General features: G+C 41.1%; 1 protein-coding gene across 1 annotated transcript in view; it reads right to left on the bottom strand.

The window, feature by feature from the left end:
- Positions 1-4342: 4342 nt before the first annotated feature.
- The window catches only part of PIP4P2 (phosphatidylinositol-4,5-bisphosphate 4-phosphatase 2), a 47180-nt gene continuing 34016 nt past the window's right edge, over positions 4343-17506 (bottom strand). The window contains exons 6-7 of the mRNA XM_080938503.1: positions 7622-7712; positions 4343-5871 (exon numbers count right to left, since the gene is read on the bottom strand). Coding sequence (XP_080794629.1) covers positions 5728-5871; positions 7622-7712 — 235 coding nt within the window. The 3' untranslated portion in view covers positions 4343-5727. The remainder of the gene's footprint in view (positions 5872-7621; positions 7713-17506) is intronic.

The following is a 17506-nucleotide window of genomic DNA, read 5'->3' as shown; positions in this document are numbered from 1 at the left end:
CACATCATCCAGAAGTAACACTGTTTTTTTCCTTTCCTTAGTGCTTAGAGTACAGAGGTTCACTTTCCCTAAAGCAGATCAAAAGGAGATGATTATGTTGTTTATGTTGTGATTGGGTTCAAATGACATTTTATGGTTTTATTCATTTTTTTTATTAGGGTTTTTAACTAGATTTCCCTGCGTAGCTGTGGTTATCATGGAACTCTCTGTGTAGATCACGCTGGCCTAGAACTCTCAGACTCACAGGAATCCACCTGCCTCTACTTCCCAAGCTTTTTTCATGTTTTTAGTGGTGGATTTTTATATCCCACGTTAAGTGTGCCATAACTGATGGAACCCAACCTACTCTTTAAAAAAGTTCTTCTTTCTAATATTTACAACAAATATGACAAACATCATATATACACTTGCACTTACTCATAGCACCTTTGGTACACATTCTTAGAATCATGATACCAGAGAATACAAGGAACCAGAGACTGGGATTCTCATGTTCTAAAAGTTCGTGGAATATTACTGTTCTTTTTCAGTTACTAGAAAAGAAATAGCTTCTCTTTGGTTCAGTTTACATTCTTTCCTGGGAAAAGGGGTACCTGGTGAGGCAGAAGAGACAGCTCATTGGTAAGGGCTCACAATTCTCAAACAAAACCTGAGTCTGATTCCCAGGATGCATGTGTAGCTCACATGGGCCTGTGGTTGACTCCAGTTCCAGACCATCTGACAACCCTGTCTTCCACAGGTACCTACACTCATGTGCGTGTGTGCATGCATACACGATTAAAGACAAAAAAAAATACATCTTAAAAAAACAAGCAGTAACATTTAAAAAAGATATTCATGCTTGTTTTCAGGGTTTTATTTATTTGTTTATCTATTTATTTTTAGGCAGGTTCTCACGATGAATCCCAGACTGGCCTGGATTTGCTATGTGCCCGAACATAGCTACAGCTCACACCAAGCACACAGAGACCACCTGCCTCTGCTTCCCAAGTGCTGGGATTTAAAGTGTGTGTATGCCACCAGACTTGGCTTATTTCTTCTCTTAGGAATTGCTTCTTTGTGCCTTGAGACCCTTCTTAATATCTCAGAGATAGATTCAACTATTTTGAAAATTACCTTCCCCAATTTGTCTTTTGCTTATTTTATTTTGTAAATTTTTCCATACATTAATTTTTCAAGCGTCTTCTTTTTAATCACCTCCTATAACAGTCTTTTAATGTTTTGCTCTTAGGTACTATTTGGATCTGTTTTTTTTTTTTTTTTTTTTTTTTTTTTCATTAACCTAAGATAGTATGGACCTAAATATTGTAGCTCCAAATACCAAGTACTGACCTTGCCCTCTTGCACCTGGAGAGATGACAGTACAGCTGGAACCCTGGGTGCAAAGGGCCCTGCCCTACAAAAGGATCCTCCGCTCAGGAAAGGTCCAGGTGGGATCTCCAAGAAGTGAAGGCAAAGCCCTTAAAGCACACCCAACAGTGGTAAATTGCACCCTGTCCCCTGATCTCCACTTTCCAGCCGACTACTCTCCACCAGGGACAGGCTAATCAATGAAGTGAACACACACCTATGGACACTCAATTTTGACAAAGAAGCAAAAATTATACAATGAGAGAGAGAGAGAGAGAGAGAGAGAGAGAGAGAGAGAGAGAGAGAGAGAGAGAGAGAGAGAGAAAGGAAGGAAAGCAAGCAAAAAAGAAAGAAAGAAAGAAAGAAAGAAGGAAGGAAGGAAGGAAGGAAGGAAGGAAGGAAGGAAGGAAGGAAGGAAGGAAAGGAAGAAAAAAAGTATCTTCAACAAATGGTGTTGATCCAACTGGATGTCTGCATGTAGAAGAATGCAAACACATCCGTATCACCCTGCACAAAACTCAAGTCCAAGTAGATCCAAGACCTCAACCTGAAACCAACACAGTAAATCTGAAAGAACAGAACAGGGGAAACTGTCTTGAAAGTGTTGGCACAGGAAACAACTTCCTGAGCAGAACCCCAACAACTCAGGCACTAAAAATCAACAATTAATAAATGGGAACTCACGGAGCTGCAAAGCTTCTGTGAGGCAAAGGACAGCATCAAAGGACAAAATGGAACATTTCTAACAACTCCACATCTGAGAAAGGGCTGATGTCCAAAATATATTAAGAACTCAAAAATTAGATACAAATATATAAAAAAACAAACTTTAAAATGGGGTACAGAGCTAAATGGAATTCTCAACAGAGGAATCTTCAATGGCTGAGAAGCACTTAAAGAAATGCTCAACATCCTTAGTCATCAGGGAAATGCAAATTAAAACAACCCTGAGATTCCACGTCACACCAGTCTGAATGGCTTAGATCAAAACTCAGGTGACAGCAGTTGCTGGCGAGGATGTGGAGCAAGGGGAACACTCATGCATTGCTTGCGTGAGTTCAAACTTGTACAACCACTTTGGATATCATTTTTGGATATGAAGTTTCTCAGAAAACTGGGCATAGTTCTACCTTAAGACACAACTATGCCACCACTCTTGGGCATATGCCCAAAAGATGCTCCACTCTACTATAAAGACATGTGCTCCACTGTGTTCATAGCAGTTTTATTCATAATAGCCATAAACTAGAAACAATCTAGATGTCCCTCAACTGAAGAATGGATGAAGAAAATGTGGTAAATTCACACAATGGAGTACTGCCCTGCTATTACAACCAATGACATCATTGCAAACAAATGGAAAGAACTAGAAAAGTTCACACTGAGTGAGGTAACCCAGACCCAGAAAGATAAACATGGCATGTACTCACTGATAAGTGGATATTAGTCGTAAAGTATAGGATAGCCACGCTATAATCCCAAAAGAGGCTAAGTAACAAGGAGAGGCAAGGGAGGGTGCTTGAAACCGAGAAGGGGAAATCGATTCGACATCAGAAGTGGGGAGAGGGGCCTAGGTCAGGGAGCGGGTGGGGGTGGGAACAGGAGGGATGAGGTGAAGACAGGATGGATGGAGAGAGTATAGGGAGAGAAACATCCTAGCTAGACACCTGGGACAGTGGAAACTCCCAGAAATCTATGAGGGTGACCCTAGCTAAGACTCCTTGCAGTGAAGGATATGGCATCTGAGCTGGCTATCTCCTATAAGGAGGCAATATGTCCAATGGAAGGGCTGGGACACCAACCCAGCCACCACAAAACCTTATTGTGCAGGGGTAAAAGATGGAGCAGAATTCGAGGGAAAGGCCAACCAGTGACAGACCTAGCTTGAGACCCATGCCAATGAGAAGGAGCCCAACCCTGACACTATTAATGACAACCTGCTATACTTGCAGACAGGAGCCCAGCATAACTGTCCTCTGAGGGGCTCCACCCAGCAGCTGATGGAAACTGATGCAGAGACCCACAGCCAGACATTAAGTGGTGCCTGAGGAATCTTGTGCAAGAGGAGGAAGGACTGAAGAACCCAAAGGGGTCAAGGACACAAGAAAGTCTACAGAACCAACTAACCTGATCCCATAGAGGCTGAACTGCCACCCAGAAGGCATGCATGGGATGGACCGGGGCCCACTGCACATGTCTAAGTTGCACAGCTGGGTCTTCATGTGGGACTCCACAAACAGGAGTTTAGTGTAACCTTACTTACACTACACTGTCTGCCTCTGGATCCCTTTCCATTAACTGGGCCGCCTTGTCTAGCCTCAACAGAAGATGCATCTAGTCTAAATGCAACTGGATATGCCAAGTCTGCTGGATGCCCATGGGAGGCCTCCCATTTTCTGAGAAGAGGAGGAAGTAGGGATATGGGGAGGGGAGGAAGTGAGAGCAAAGATGGAGGAGAGGAAGCTGTGATGGGGATGTAAAGTAAACAAACACATTTATAACAATAAAATACAAATACTGACCCAAGCATATGTAAGAACTAAAAGTAATGTGCTCCCTCGTGCATTTTCATCCTTTCCTTTACAGTGAGTACCAGGAAGGGATCTAAATAGGGGTGAACATAGGAACAAACGGCCACACATACCCCACAGATACATTCTGGAAGGATATTGTGAAATAGCATATAACACAATGTGAGATTTCACACCAGTAGGGAAGAGATGAACGGACGCCCAGCACTGTTACAAAGTACTGTCATTAAGACAAGACACTGATTATTTCATACCAAATATACAGCATGCTGACAATACCACAGCATACCCAATGAAAATATGAAAACATAGTTATAAAAACAGCATAAAAGAGATAAGGGAACATTATGCAACAGTAATCTTTAACACGAACATTTCACAGCAAGATCTCAAAGTAAACTTTGGGGATAAAGTCTTATGTTTTAATATGAAACAGAACAAAGTGATTTTTGAATAATAATCTTTATTAGCATATTTTTGAAGGTACATGTGATCCTGAGCTACTTCAGTTACACATTTATCATTTTCTCTTTGAGGTTTACATATGGTTGACTCCCAACGTCGCAGTAAGTACATTTTCATATTAATCAGGAACATAAATAATTTAGAACATTAGTCTTGTCCCTTGGAATCACCTACTAATGTACTCAGGGCACCTCACTGTCTAATTCTACAATGTGGAAAAGTTGAGACCCTGACCCTCAAGGAATTCCTTCTAAACTGCAGAACGGGGCAGTGTAAGAGCTGAGTCCGTGAGTTCTCACGCCGAGTTTCAGACAACGGTGGAGATCTTTATCTCTGACCCTTTCTCCTGAAGAAGTTGAGTCAGTCTCTGGCCAGGTGAGAAATGGTAAGAGAATCTCTAATTCTAATATTTCAGCTACTGCGAGAAGTCATAGTTTCTCTTCAGGGAGAAGCGGGTGTACGCGCATTTCAAGAAGAGAAGTTTACCATAGTCTAATGACAAGGACTGCAACCCAGTGTCAACATGTCTCTGAGGAGATGATGAAGTATTATAAAACATGTTGTCTGAAATACTTCCTCCAGTATATAAAGGAATACATTCAGCAGAGTAACATTAAATTCCATAAATCCAGACCAGATTTTTGTAAATGCTAAATAAAAAGACAAAAACTGAAAGGCAAAAAGTCCTGTAATCTTAGAGAAAAGACATTTATCTAACATCTCCAATTGGACTATATGTTCATCCTAAGTACTTTAATTTACTACCAAAATATTGTGTCTTTCTACAAACAACAACAAAAAAGAAAAAAAAAAAAAAAAAAACCAAGCATATAGTATCTAGAAATGTGTCTCTGACAATAATGTCAAGTTTTTCAAAGTACACTCAATTTTTTTTCCTGAATAAGGTAACTATACTCTTAGGTTAAAATTACAGTAAGCAGTTCAAGCAAAAATGCATATTGCTTATATTTTAAAGCAAGCAATTCTGTTTAAAATGTAAGTATAAATGTGAACCTATTGTAGAAACATTTATAAACACTTCTCGGGAATAGTCCCACATCAACAAGTAATGGAACAACTGTTTGGAACATAATGAAAGACTGATATTAGATATAACCTGTGAGGACAAATGCAAAAATACCTTTATGATTTAAAAGAACAAAGACAGAGCTTCAGTTTTCCAAGTCTGAGAACCTAGCAGCAAATGAACTTGCATATAATGTACTTCAGTGAGCATCTGATCAGAAAAGACTCACAAAGTCTTGAGACTACTATACAAACCGGGGTGGAATCCATTAGGCTAAATGACTTGAAGGTGACCAGAAGAGCTTCTCAAGGACAAATGGACACTCTCGCCTGCATCAAGGATTCATGAGAAGGCTTAAGCAAAACCATGTTCTGGATAACTGACTCTGATTGCACCCCAGTAACAAGCTCGGATAAGGCAAAGCAAACCTAACAGATACGCAATTGCCCAAGACACATAGGTTGCGTGAAATCGTCTTGAAAAATCTTGTGTGCCAACCTGAAACAAAAAAATAATATTAAAGCAAAAGATTAGAAACTTTAAGGAAATGTCTCCCTATTTGTGATTATATGAAATACATCTCCAAACTGAAGCCACTAAGTACCTTGTAAGACTATGGCAAGAACCTTTCTTTAATGAATAAAGATTTCGGGGGACCAATAACGGGGCGAAGAGTAGTTGGGTTGGAGAGAGGAAGAGGGGAGGCAGGAGAAAGAGACGGTCCTTTTGGATGGGAAAAAAGATGGAAACAACCTGTAGGTAGGGGAGGCCCCCAGTTCAGGTGGCAGATCCATTAGGATCCGCTACTGGAGGATTTATAACTTATGGATTATTACAGGACAATTTGTCTTATCTAGGTGGGCAGTTTAGATCATTATCAGTTGGTTCTGAGTTTATTCTGTGAACATTTTGTGAGAATTTACTGATATAAATCTGATTGATAAATTACAAGCCTTGAGAGTTTTGATCTTACCAGGTTGCTGGGAATGTTAGCAGAGTCTGCAGCAAGAAGCCGCTGCTGGGGCCAGAGAGTGGCCAGTACCAACGTGTGGCTAGCTATGGGGTGGAGAGACCACTAGGGACAGAGAGTAGCAGGGGGTAGCATGGCATGGTGCCTGTAACCATTCACCATTTTCTAATGTTTACCGCTGTATAAGACTACATGTAGCTCTTGACTATAATCAACAGACAACAATGATACGTGTATAACTATAAATTCTATGAAGTAAATAGAGACGCACACTGCCAGTCATGGGGATGCATGCCCGTAAACCCCAGAACTCAGTACCGAAAAGGAAGGAAATTCATGTCAAGTTTTCTTTGTAAGGTGTTTAGTCCATGTAAATATTTACTCCCATGTGGCACAGTAGACCACTGCTAAAGACATGGGACCACGTATATTAACCAAGGATCACAGCCCACAGAAAGCAAAGATCAACTCCCTCTCTTCTGATTTCCAGGCCAACTGTTCCACTTTAGTCTGCTCTAAAACAAACTCATCCTCCCAGCAAATGTTTTTGGTATAAGACAGTTCATGACCATGAAAAGTTGGTTGTCAACTCAATAAAAGTAAATGGGGTTCTGACGAACAAGTAGTGAATTTCTCAGGGCTAAGGACTTTCACGTGGGCACAAACAGCCTCTCTCTAGATAGGCAGACTCCATTAGGAACAGTTCATGCGCAGTGAAAGTTAACGCCATAAAATCTTTTATAAGGCTGAGGAAATGGTATGGTTAGGAGCACTAATTGCTCATCCTAGACTAGATTCTCATCACCCACATCAGGAGCCACAACCATCTGCAGCTCTGGCATTGGAGAATCTGACAGCTTCTGCTGGCCAGCATGGGCACCGAGTATACATCTAGTTCAGACATGCATACACACAAAAATGTCCATGCACATAATCAAATAAAGATTTAAAAGTTAATATAAAATAATTAAAAATAAATACACAGCCACGGATTATATATCTTAATGACTGTAGGCCCTCGGAAGCTCAGGAGTCTGTCATGCTGAATAACCACTGACTTAGGGAATCTCTGATGGCTGTCCCCAGTCTCACCACAGACCAAAGTTCATAAACTTGCAGAAAGAATAGAAACAGTAGTGTTCAGTCTCCTGGCATAGGAGAGGACACCTGTAATCCCAGTATTTGGGAGGCAGAGGCAGGAGGATCGAGAACTCAAAGGCCGGCCTCTGCTACATGAGCCCCTGTATGAGAACAAGAAACGAACACGGTGGTACTCACAGTTAATCCAACTCCAATGAAAATGCATATCATTCCAATGGTAACGTACGCACAGCAGCGTCTCCGGGGAAGGGCACTACCTACCGAGGAGCTGCAGAGGGTAGAGAAAAGGGACACACTGAGTATCTCTGCAAAGATTCCCCATGGCATCTAAATGACTTCTCGTGTAGGGCTTCAGACACTTAACAGCTTCAAGTGTTTTTTCAAAATGACAGACAGTATTATAAAATGACATTTTTCAGCAAATGACAAAAGTAAATAGTGCCTTGCTCACTGAAAATATTCATAAAAATGTCTTTAAAAGGTAAATAAAACTCCACTGTGGTCCCTGATTATCCTTTAGATAAATGTCCACATCCCAGAAGTCTTTTCGGAATGGAGAATAATGTTAACTAACAAGTAGCACTTGGCTTGCTTACAGTTTATGTTTAGTGCAGAACAGTTTGGAAATAGGGAAAATGAGTGAAAAGGTTAATATGTATAATTCTACTACCCTAAAACAATCTCCTAGTTCACCGAGTTCTCTTCTCCTGCCAGTCTTTATTCTGACCCATAGTGGGGCATGGACGTTTTCCTGTGATCAAGCATCGGCGACGGAGTTCTGATACATAATCAATGAGCCAACCGTCCCTCCAGTCACTGACGCAGAGGTGTTTCCGTCATTATAAAAACTGCAAGCTAAGCAACATCTAAAAAACACTGTGCTTATTTTTTTTTAACTTTTTTTTTTCTTTTTTAAGAATTAGAATGATGACATTGCGGGGGCTAAACTTTTAGGTTTCCTAACACATACTCTTGAAGAGTCTCTGGGAAATCCATCAAAACATATGCTGCTTCCGTGCTTCCCAAATGAAATCTGAAATCTCGTAACATTTACCTACCTCCACCTCGAATTCTGGTCATGTTCAAAATGGCGCAAGCATAGCAGAAAACAAGTCACCCAAGCCTAGTGAGCACTGTTTGCTAATACGCATAGATTTTTTTTTAATATGTGCCATATGCAAGGCACTGTGAGTGAATGACAGGAAGTATCACCTTCACATGGCCAGTGTCAAGACCGTGTGTAATCCTCCAATGGTTGTCTACTAAAGAAGCGTAATGCAGGAACAAGCCACAGAAATGAACACATACTACTCTATAGAGCTTTGCATTATGCAAACCTCAATTTCCTTCAGTACCCAAGTCTTTCTAGAAGTTAATGAACTTTGCTGAAAATGTATGTATCACCAGTTTTCCTGAGCGAAACATTAGCGTAAATATCGGGGTGCCCCAGACACAGTAGACACAGCAGTGCAAGCAGATATGTGAAGTCAACAGAGCAGAGTTCATGCCTTTATGCTCTATTTAGCCACAGACTAGTTTTGGTTTTATTTTTTATGTATCTTATGAACAGGATTCCTGCCTTATAGTGTTTTTTTAGAGCTAAGTGTTGTTTCTCATTACAACTACCTGTCTAGCTATCTCTGGGAGTCTCTAATTTACCATGCACAAAAAGCAAAGTAAACTCATTAGAACTGAGCATTGGAGAAGACGAAGAGTGTAAGTGAACATTACGAGCTACTTTTTTTGTGTACCAAGAGTAACTCGGGTACACTAACTTTACGTGAATCCTGTTTAGAAAAACCCTGTCAGTATTTTGTCTTGTTTTGTTTTGTCTTTTTTAACTGTTCAAAATAAGTCACCAGAAAAGGAAGAAACCATTGCTATTCCACATCCTGTGTCAACCCACCACATGGTTGAAGCAAGGACCAAGGACGACTCTTTGCACCAGTGAAAACCTTCTTCGTGTTTAATACTACATGGTGCTGTATGCAATAGCCAGAGCTATTTGGTGCATCTGTCAGATCTTTAGAGATACGTGTGTTGACTTCTTTGTCTAGGATTTGATCCTTTATTTGCTTAATGCTCCATGGGGGAAATCTGAATTGATAAAGGACTACCTAGCTCATCTATATTTTTATAACAAATATTTTAATTTTCACCTTATGAGTAGGACATTTTCTTAATATTTTATTATAACTACTACACTGAGCACTATTGTGTGTCATTTATATGTGTGATAATTCCTCAAATATATTCCTAGAAGGAATGCTGGGTTATGTCATATACATATCTTTAACTTTAATAAATATCAAATTCATGTCTTCAGCAAAATTGTCTGAGACATGCCATTATTCCACATAAATTCTTGCCAACACTTCAACAACATTTAGAATTGTTCTTATTTACCATGGCCAAGAATGGTTTTTAATTGTACTTCTGAATATGTATAACCTTTTCTTCTAAAAGCTAGGCATCTTTTCAACTGCTAACTGGCTTTCTTCTTCATTCAACACTTGTTCATGTCTTTAACATCCCTTGATAGAGTTTTTAATCAAAAAAGTCAATGTAATATACAGCAACTCCTTTTTAAAATTTATTTTTATTGTTTGCAGTTATGTGTAGGTGTTTGTGTTAGTGTTTACAGGAGTGTAGGTGTCGGAAAAGGCCACCAGATGAGTTGGGTCCCCCCTGGAACAGGAATTACAGCTGGTTGTGAGCAACCCAATGTAGGCCCAAGAAACCATACTGAGGTCCTTGGTAATACCAATACATGTTTTTAACCACTGAGCCATCTTTCCAGCCCAAGGTAAGTCTATGTATTGAAATTTTCCACCCTTTCTTTAAGAGTTAGGATTTTTGATGCTTTACCTAGGAAGTTTTTTCTTATCCATTACAAACACACTTTTCTATCTCTTAAAGTATCAAATTTTTTTGCTCCGTATTTGTATCTTAATTCACAAGAACACAGTCATAATAACTGCCAGTTTTCATCTTTAAACATTTAAACTTATATTTATATACTATATTATATTTATTACACACAATACAAGTATGAGATTTATGTTTCTGATGAAGTGACTATAGTGTTAGTTATCTTTATATTAAACAGTTAAGTTAGGATGTGTGATAAAAGAAAAACACAGACCATAAAAGACAAATCACAGTTAAGGGAGTTTGTTTCTCTTGGGTATAAAGTCAGAGGCAGGTATTCAGCAGAGAGCTGACAAATAGCCTTGTGTTGTCTGTGGTTAACTGGCATTGGCAGACCCCATTCAATTGGTAGCAAAGCCCCTGCCGCTGTTACCCTTCCAGACAGCCGGAGAGGGGAGAGAATACCCAACCAAGCAATTCTGTGTGTGGGGAGCATGGTAGGAAGCGGGACTTGGCACTTTTACTCAGATTCCATTGTTTCCTACCTAAGCATATAGCTATCCCAAGCGTAAGGGATGATATTCCTGATATTAGGGAGGTGTAGGGAGCAGAGCTCAATTAGTAAAAGGAAGAACAGCACCAAAGACTTGCTACTGAACCGCACGCAGATGTTTTGACTGTGGTTATCATTTGCCCACTGTGGGTGTTTCAGGGTTATAGCTTTTTCTATTTTCTCCCATTGTATACTCAGCTGTTATATTTTTAACCCTCTGCTTTGGCTCCCATTCTGCTATTAAGATCCTTGCTGACACAAGCTATCTTTCCCTTGTCTGCCTTCTCTGGTAGGTTATTTTTCATTACCTACTTATTTCAGAGCAAGAACATACTACAAACTTTATTGGGAGGGAGTCGATTCCAGCCTTTCCATCTTCTGAAAGGTAAAGGTCATTTCATTTTACCAGAACAGTAAAGCCTCGGGATGGTCCAGCTATGATTGCATCTTTGTTGGTGGGCCCTTAGGGATTCTTAACTTTCATAAGACACACGTGAAAGAGGATGTTTATCACAGTTTATTTTAAAGCATATATAGACAATGTGCAAAAGTTAATTAGTGTTCCCAAGAGTCTAACTATGTTTCAAACTATAAACTTCCCTATTCACAGCCCACTTTCCGAAATGCTGGGCTCATGAGGGATGCTCGGAAAGGGTATGTACAGCTAATGCTAAGAAAACATGAATGCCAAACAATGTCCCTTATGGTTTCCGGTGAGGTCATGGGGGAGGGGGAGGGAGGGTGAGTACAGTGGTTTGAATATTGCTTCTTCCCTTCTGAACCTTGCCTTGGAGGTTCAGAATCTTCCCTGTGAGCTTTTAAAAGGACGGGACTTGAATCGGAAGAATGCACAGATGTGTGGCTTTTGAAAGGTGATTTGGATTGGATAGTCACCAGGGTGAAACCCCCATGAGTGAATCTTGTTTTGTTTTGTTCTTAAAGAGTAGGCAGAAAGACCAGAAAGACAAACGTGTATTTTCCCAGTCACTTGCCTTTTGAAACTCTATTACCCCAAAATCCTGCCAGCAAGAAGGCTGACACCATCTCTAGGCTCTTAACCACAGATCATATAAGCTAAAAAATAACTTTTTTTTTCCATTTATTATACATGAGGTCTTAAATACTTCATTATTGTAATCCCAAACAAGCCAACACAGTGAGGTTTGGAGACAGGGTGAGCCTGAACTCGACAGAAGGATGAGCCAGTTTAGTTTAGAGCCATAGCCACAGTTCAAGCATGAGAGAAAAAAAATCATACTGGAACCATTCTCCTGTGGGAGAATAGTTATGAATAATATCTAAAAATGGTTATAAAAGCAAACAGGAGAAGCAAGTGAGATTTCACTGTGGGATCTTAATGGATATTTTCCAGGCAGGCAGGAAGAGGAAATGACACACCCAGGCCAGCTCACACATAAGGCAGCTCACACATAGGAATAAAGGAAAGCATCTACGGACAGTCGAGGATGTTTGTGAAGTACAAGAATCTATTGATGTTACCACATTGGGGGGTGGTGTAGGTACAGAAGAAAACAGAGAAAGCTCTAGAAAGTAGGTAGAGACATTATATCTGAGGGGCCTTATAAAGCTTCCTAAGAAGTTAGTAAGCTTTCAGGTTATAGAGAATGGACTTTGGATGAACATTCTGGAGAGGGAAATAAGGACAGAAAATGTTTCCTCAGAATAATGTACCTGGCACTAGAAGTTTCTACAAATGTAAGAAAGCAATGGACAGGATTTGGATAGGAAGCAGACACAGCACCTTTTCGACTGTGCAGCACACAAACCACACATTCGCACACCATTCACTATTGCGAACATGAAGCCAGAGTTTAGAATCCTGTGTGGATGTGGGCACCGGCTTTCTAGGAAAGGGGATGAAAATTTAAAGGCCGGAGGCCAAAGGGTAAGTCAGAAGACCACGGTCACAGCCCAACACAAGATGGTGGAGGAGTGCAGCAAAACCAAAGTAGGAAGAGGAAGAAGGGGAGAGTAAAACGTCACACAGAGGTGCTACGATGCAGCATCTATAGACGGAGAAGGAAGACACAGAGGTGTTAGGATACCCACATCCAGAGACGGAGAAGGAAGACACAGAGGTGTTAGGATACCCACATCCAGAGATGGAGAAGGAAGACACAGAGGTGTTAGGATACCCACATCCAGAGATGAAGAAGGAAGACACAGAGGTGTTAGGATACCCACATCCAGAGATGGAGAAGGAAGACACAGGTGTTAGGATACCCACATCCAGAGATGAAGAAGGAAGACACAGGTGTTAGGATACCCACATCCATAGACGGAGAAGGAAGACACAGGTGTTAGGATACCCACATCCAGAGATGAAGAAGGAAGACACAGAGGTGTTAGGATACCCACATCCAGAGATGAAGAAGGAAGACACAGGTGTTAGGATACCCACATCCAGAGACGGAGAAGGAAGACACAGGTGTTAGGATACCCACATCCAGAGATGAAGAAGGAAGACACAGAGGTGTTAGGATACCCACATCCAGAGATGAAGAAGGAAGACACAGAGGTGTTAGGATACCCACATCCAGAGATGAAGAAGGAAGACACAGAGGTGTTAGGATACCCACATCCAGAGATGGAGAAGGAAGACACAGGTGTTAGGATACCCACATCCAGAGATGACTGCAAGCTCAAACTGAGTGTGAATTTCTTCACTTAGAGTCAGAGGCTGGAACAGTAGCTACGACTTACTTTAGAGAGAATCAGATATGCCGTGCACAGAAGAGACCTCCTTCCCTCTAAGAGTTGAGTGGCTATAGTCAACGAAAGGCTTACAGAACTTAAAGCCAAAGAAGTCTACAGACACCTTCAGTCATCTCAGAGAGATCTAAGGCAGCCCATCCGCAGGGACAGGGAGAGTTGAGGGTCTGAAGTGTGCAAGAACCACAAAGTCCTGGACATAACTATTTCGCACGGTAGAAATTAAAGGAGCCTGGCAGTGGTGGCTCACACCCTTAGTCCCAGCACTTGGGAGGCACAGGCAGGCAGATCTCTGCCTTTGAGGACAGCCTGGTTTACACAGTGAAATCTAAGACAGCCAGAGCTACCCTGGCATAAGAGAGAGCAGGGGTAGAGAAATGGAGGGAGGGAAGGAGAGAGGGAGGGAGGGAGGCAACAGGGGAGACACACACACACAAAGAGAGAGAAAGAAAGGCAGGAAGGCAGGCAATAGGGGAGAGAGAGAGAATGAGAACAAGAAAGGATACATAAAAGATAAGAAAAGGAATAAAGAGGAAAACTCTAGCTGAAGGGGAAAGCTATAGATTAGTGGAAAGCTAACTAATTCCAAAAGTTTCAGCTTTCAGTTACTCTGGTGAGAGGAGAGGAAAGTGACAGCCATGTTGATTCGAAACTTTATTTGCTTGGGATCAACTATGATAAAAGGGATCGATTGTCTCCCACCTGCTGCATGTCCTCAAATGCTGAGGATCCGGTCTCCAGTGCATCTAGGGATAAGGTAATCCTTGGACCAGCCTCTTCCATCCATGCTGTCCTCTTGGTGTATCCCTAAGGGCAGGGCTAACCTCTGACTCTTGGTGTATCCCTAAGGGCAGGGCTAACCTCTGACTCTTGGTGTATCCCTAAGGGCAGGGCTAACCTCTGTCTCTAGGTGTATCCTTAAGGGCAGGGCTACTCTCTGATTCTTGGTGTATCCCTAAAGGCAGGGCTAACCTCTGACTCTAGGTGTATCCTTAAGGGCAGGGCTAACCTCTGACTCTTGGTGTATCCCTAAGGGCAGGGCTAACCTCTAACTCTAGGTGTATCCTTAAGGGCAGGGCTACTCTCTGACTCTTGGTGTATCCCTAAGGGCAGGGTTATGCTCTGACTCTTGGTGTATCCTTAAGGGCAGGGCTAACCTCTGTCTCTAGGTATATCCTTAAGGGCAGGGCTACTCTCTGACTCTTGGTGTATCCCTAAGGGCAGGGCTACACTCTGACTCTTGGTGTATCCTTAAGGGCAGGGCTAACCTCTGACTCTTGGTATATCCTTAAGGGCAGGGCTAACTTCTGACTCCTCCCTTGCCTTTGCACAAGTGACTGCTTCTGCAGTGAACCATCCTGACATCTTCTGTACAAATCCCCCCAAATTTACAAATGGAGATTTACGAATCTACACAGCTCAGACCACATTTCACCCTCTCCTGGATGTCACCTTTCAGGATCATGTACCCACCCATCTCCCAAGCAAAGCACACATTGCCATGGTAGCACTTAAATGTTTTGATGTAGCTTTCCATCCTGCTCCTTCCCCATCTTTTTCTACCAAACTAAGGTGCTTCACTGTAGGAAGTACCCAGTCACACAAGAGTGCTGACTCAGTGTAGGAAGTACCCAGTCACACAGGAGTGCTGACTCAGCATAAGAAGTACCCAGTCACACAGGAGTGCTGACTCAGTGTAGGAAGTACCCAGTCACACAGGAGTGCAGACTGGTAAACTCTAAAGGATGACTCCGAGAACAAGAATCCATAAGAACTGAAAACAGTAGAAAGGGATTCACAGGGGAGCTCTTGGTGATGTAGGCCTGACACTCAATGAGGATTTGATGAAGAGTCAATGTCGCTCTTAGTCTTAGGTCCACTATGGCATTTCAGTGGGGACAACAGCCCAAGTTGTCAGAATGCTAGGACTGCACATCCAGATGGCAAAAGAAGGGGAACAAGTTTGCAGCTGCAACAGCCTCCACATGGGCATGAGTAAAGAATAGGAGAACACATTTCTTTGCCTGCAGAGATGTGGGGAATTGCTTGTGAGATTAACACATAGCATAGTAGTTCCTTAGGAATAATTTTATAATTCCTATAACTAAAAAGAAATTCCGGGATAGTTCGGTTTAAAGAAATAAAATGCTATCTCAATATCTTCTTCTAATAGCACCTTCATGTTGCTATAAAGAAAAACATGCCAATAGAAATATGGAAGCCAGCCATGGGGGCTCATGCGAGGACAGCATCTGTCTTCAAGTAACAAAGGCCCTGAGTTCTCCCATAGTTAACATATGACTCCACCTAGACTGATGGAAAAGCTGGTTTTAGTCCACATACATTTCTAGGCACATTTCTCCCTATTTAGTTACTGATACAAAGTCTCATTTATATCAATACAGACTTATGGTCAGAAATGTAACATTCATATTGTCAGCAAAAAAAAACAATGCTACTGTTCTAAAGTAGTTAATCAAACCTTTACCCCTTCTGAACACTGTCTTACTGTAAAACTAGCCTAACCTGCACTGCAGGCCTGCTGCAGAAGCTCTGGCTACTGTGTACCAGTGTCTGGAAGGCTTTGCTCAGTGTCTGGCATCCAGTCCTCCGCTGCCTATACTTTATCATTTTAGTACTTCTTAATGTCCATGGAGAAGATATTTCCCTTAATCTTGTGCATTTTTGATACATTCACACAAAAGTACTGACAGCATGCATATTTACATGTTGGGCATTCTTGTCTCCTAACATCATATTTGTCTGTGTGTTTTGGGGGTTGTCTGCTTCTCTTCTTCATGCGTGAACTTCCAAAAGTCAATAAAACTAAGAACTTCGGTAATTAACTTCACAAATTTAAAATATCTCTTCTTTTTGAAGTTAAAAATAAATGATAAAGAAAATTATGCCAGAGGTATAATTTAGTTGAAATCATTTAGCAGCGATAAATGTAGACATTTTATTATGTAGTCTCAGTTTTTCATACATTTTAATTATTTTCTCTGAAAAACCATTTTTGGGATTTTTCTTCTGTCAAAATAGATGAAGCTAATTAGACCATACTAAAGGTCATACGAGGTATGAATCCAGGTTTTCTGTTTTAAGATTTCAACTGTCAAAACATTCCAATTTAATTGACTTTGCTTAAATTATAATTCACATACATAAGTGGATAATCATTTTTAATTAAATTTTCATTACCCAAATAAATGTCGTGTGGAAAGGTTAACAGATCAATCCCAAAAATACTAGGATTTAAAAGCCCCTCTTGAACAGCTGACTGCCTGGGAACTTGGGTTTTTAAAAAGTTCCCAGCATCCCATATGTAATAGGAATGACTGACTTTCCTGGTGGGTATTTGGAATGTGGGTATGTGCTTGTCAGTGTTCCTCAGGACACCAGGTCTCAAGGGAGCACCCTTAACAGACACAACTCTGCAGGTTTAATAACAAATCTTTCACTGAAGACTCTATATGGAAAGGCCACTTTGAAGCTCTTGCGCGGTGTTTCTGAGCTTTGTGGCCCACTTGTCTTTCCCGTTTGCTAAATATATATTTAAGATTCCTCAGCTAGAGTAAAGTCACATCTGTGAGTATGACTGATTTCTTGAGTCCTGCTTGGGAAGTCCTTGGCCCTCAGAATCCCCAAACATATGCCATAAACTATTTTTCATCGATATATCCTGTGTGGTTTCCCATGTTCATATAGTTTTCTGTTAATTTCCCTTGGCAAACCAACCAGTCAGAAACAGATAAATAGACTGAATAGTTAAAGCAGGCAATGACATAAACTTTGCCAGAACAATAATCTCATTAGGAAGAAAGAGAAAAAAACTAACCATCAACCGATCACAGACTCACAAACAATAGAGGTTTTTCTCCTTGATCACAATGCTTCTTAGATAA

The sequence above is a fragment of the Micromys minutus genome (genome assembly GCF_963924665.1).
Source record: "Micromys minutus genome assembly, chromosome: 26".
NCBI lineage: Eukaryota > Metazoa > Chordata > Mammalia > Rodentia > Muridae > Micromys > Micromys minutus.
The sequence above is the reverse complement of the archived record's forward strand: the minus strand, read 5'-3'. Positions and strand labels throughout refer to the sequence as shown.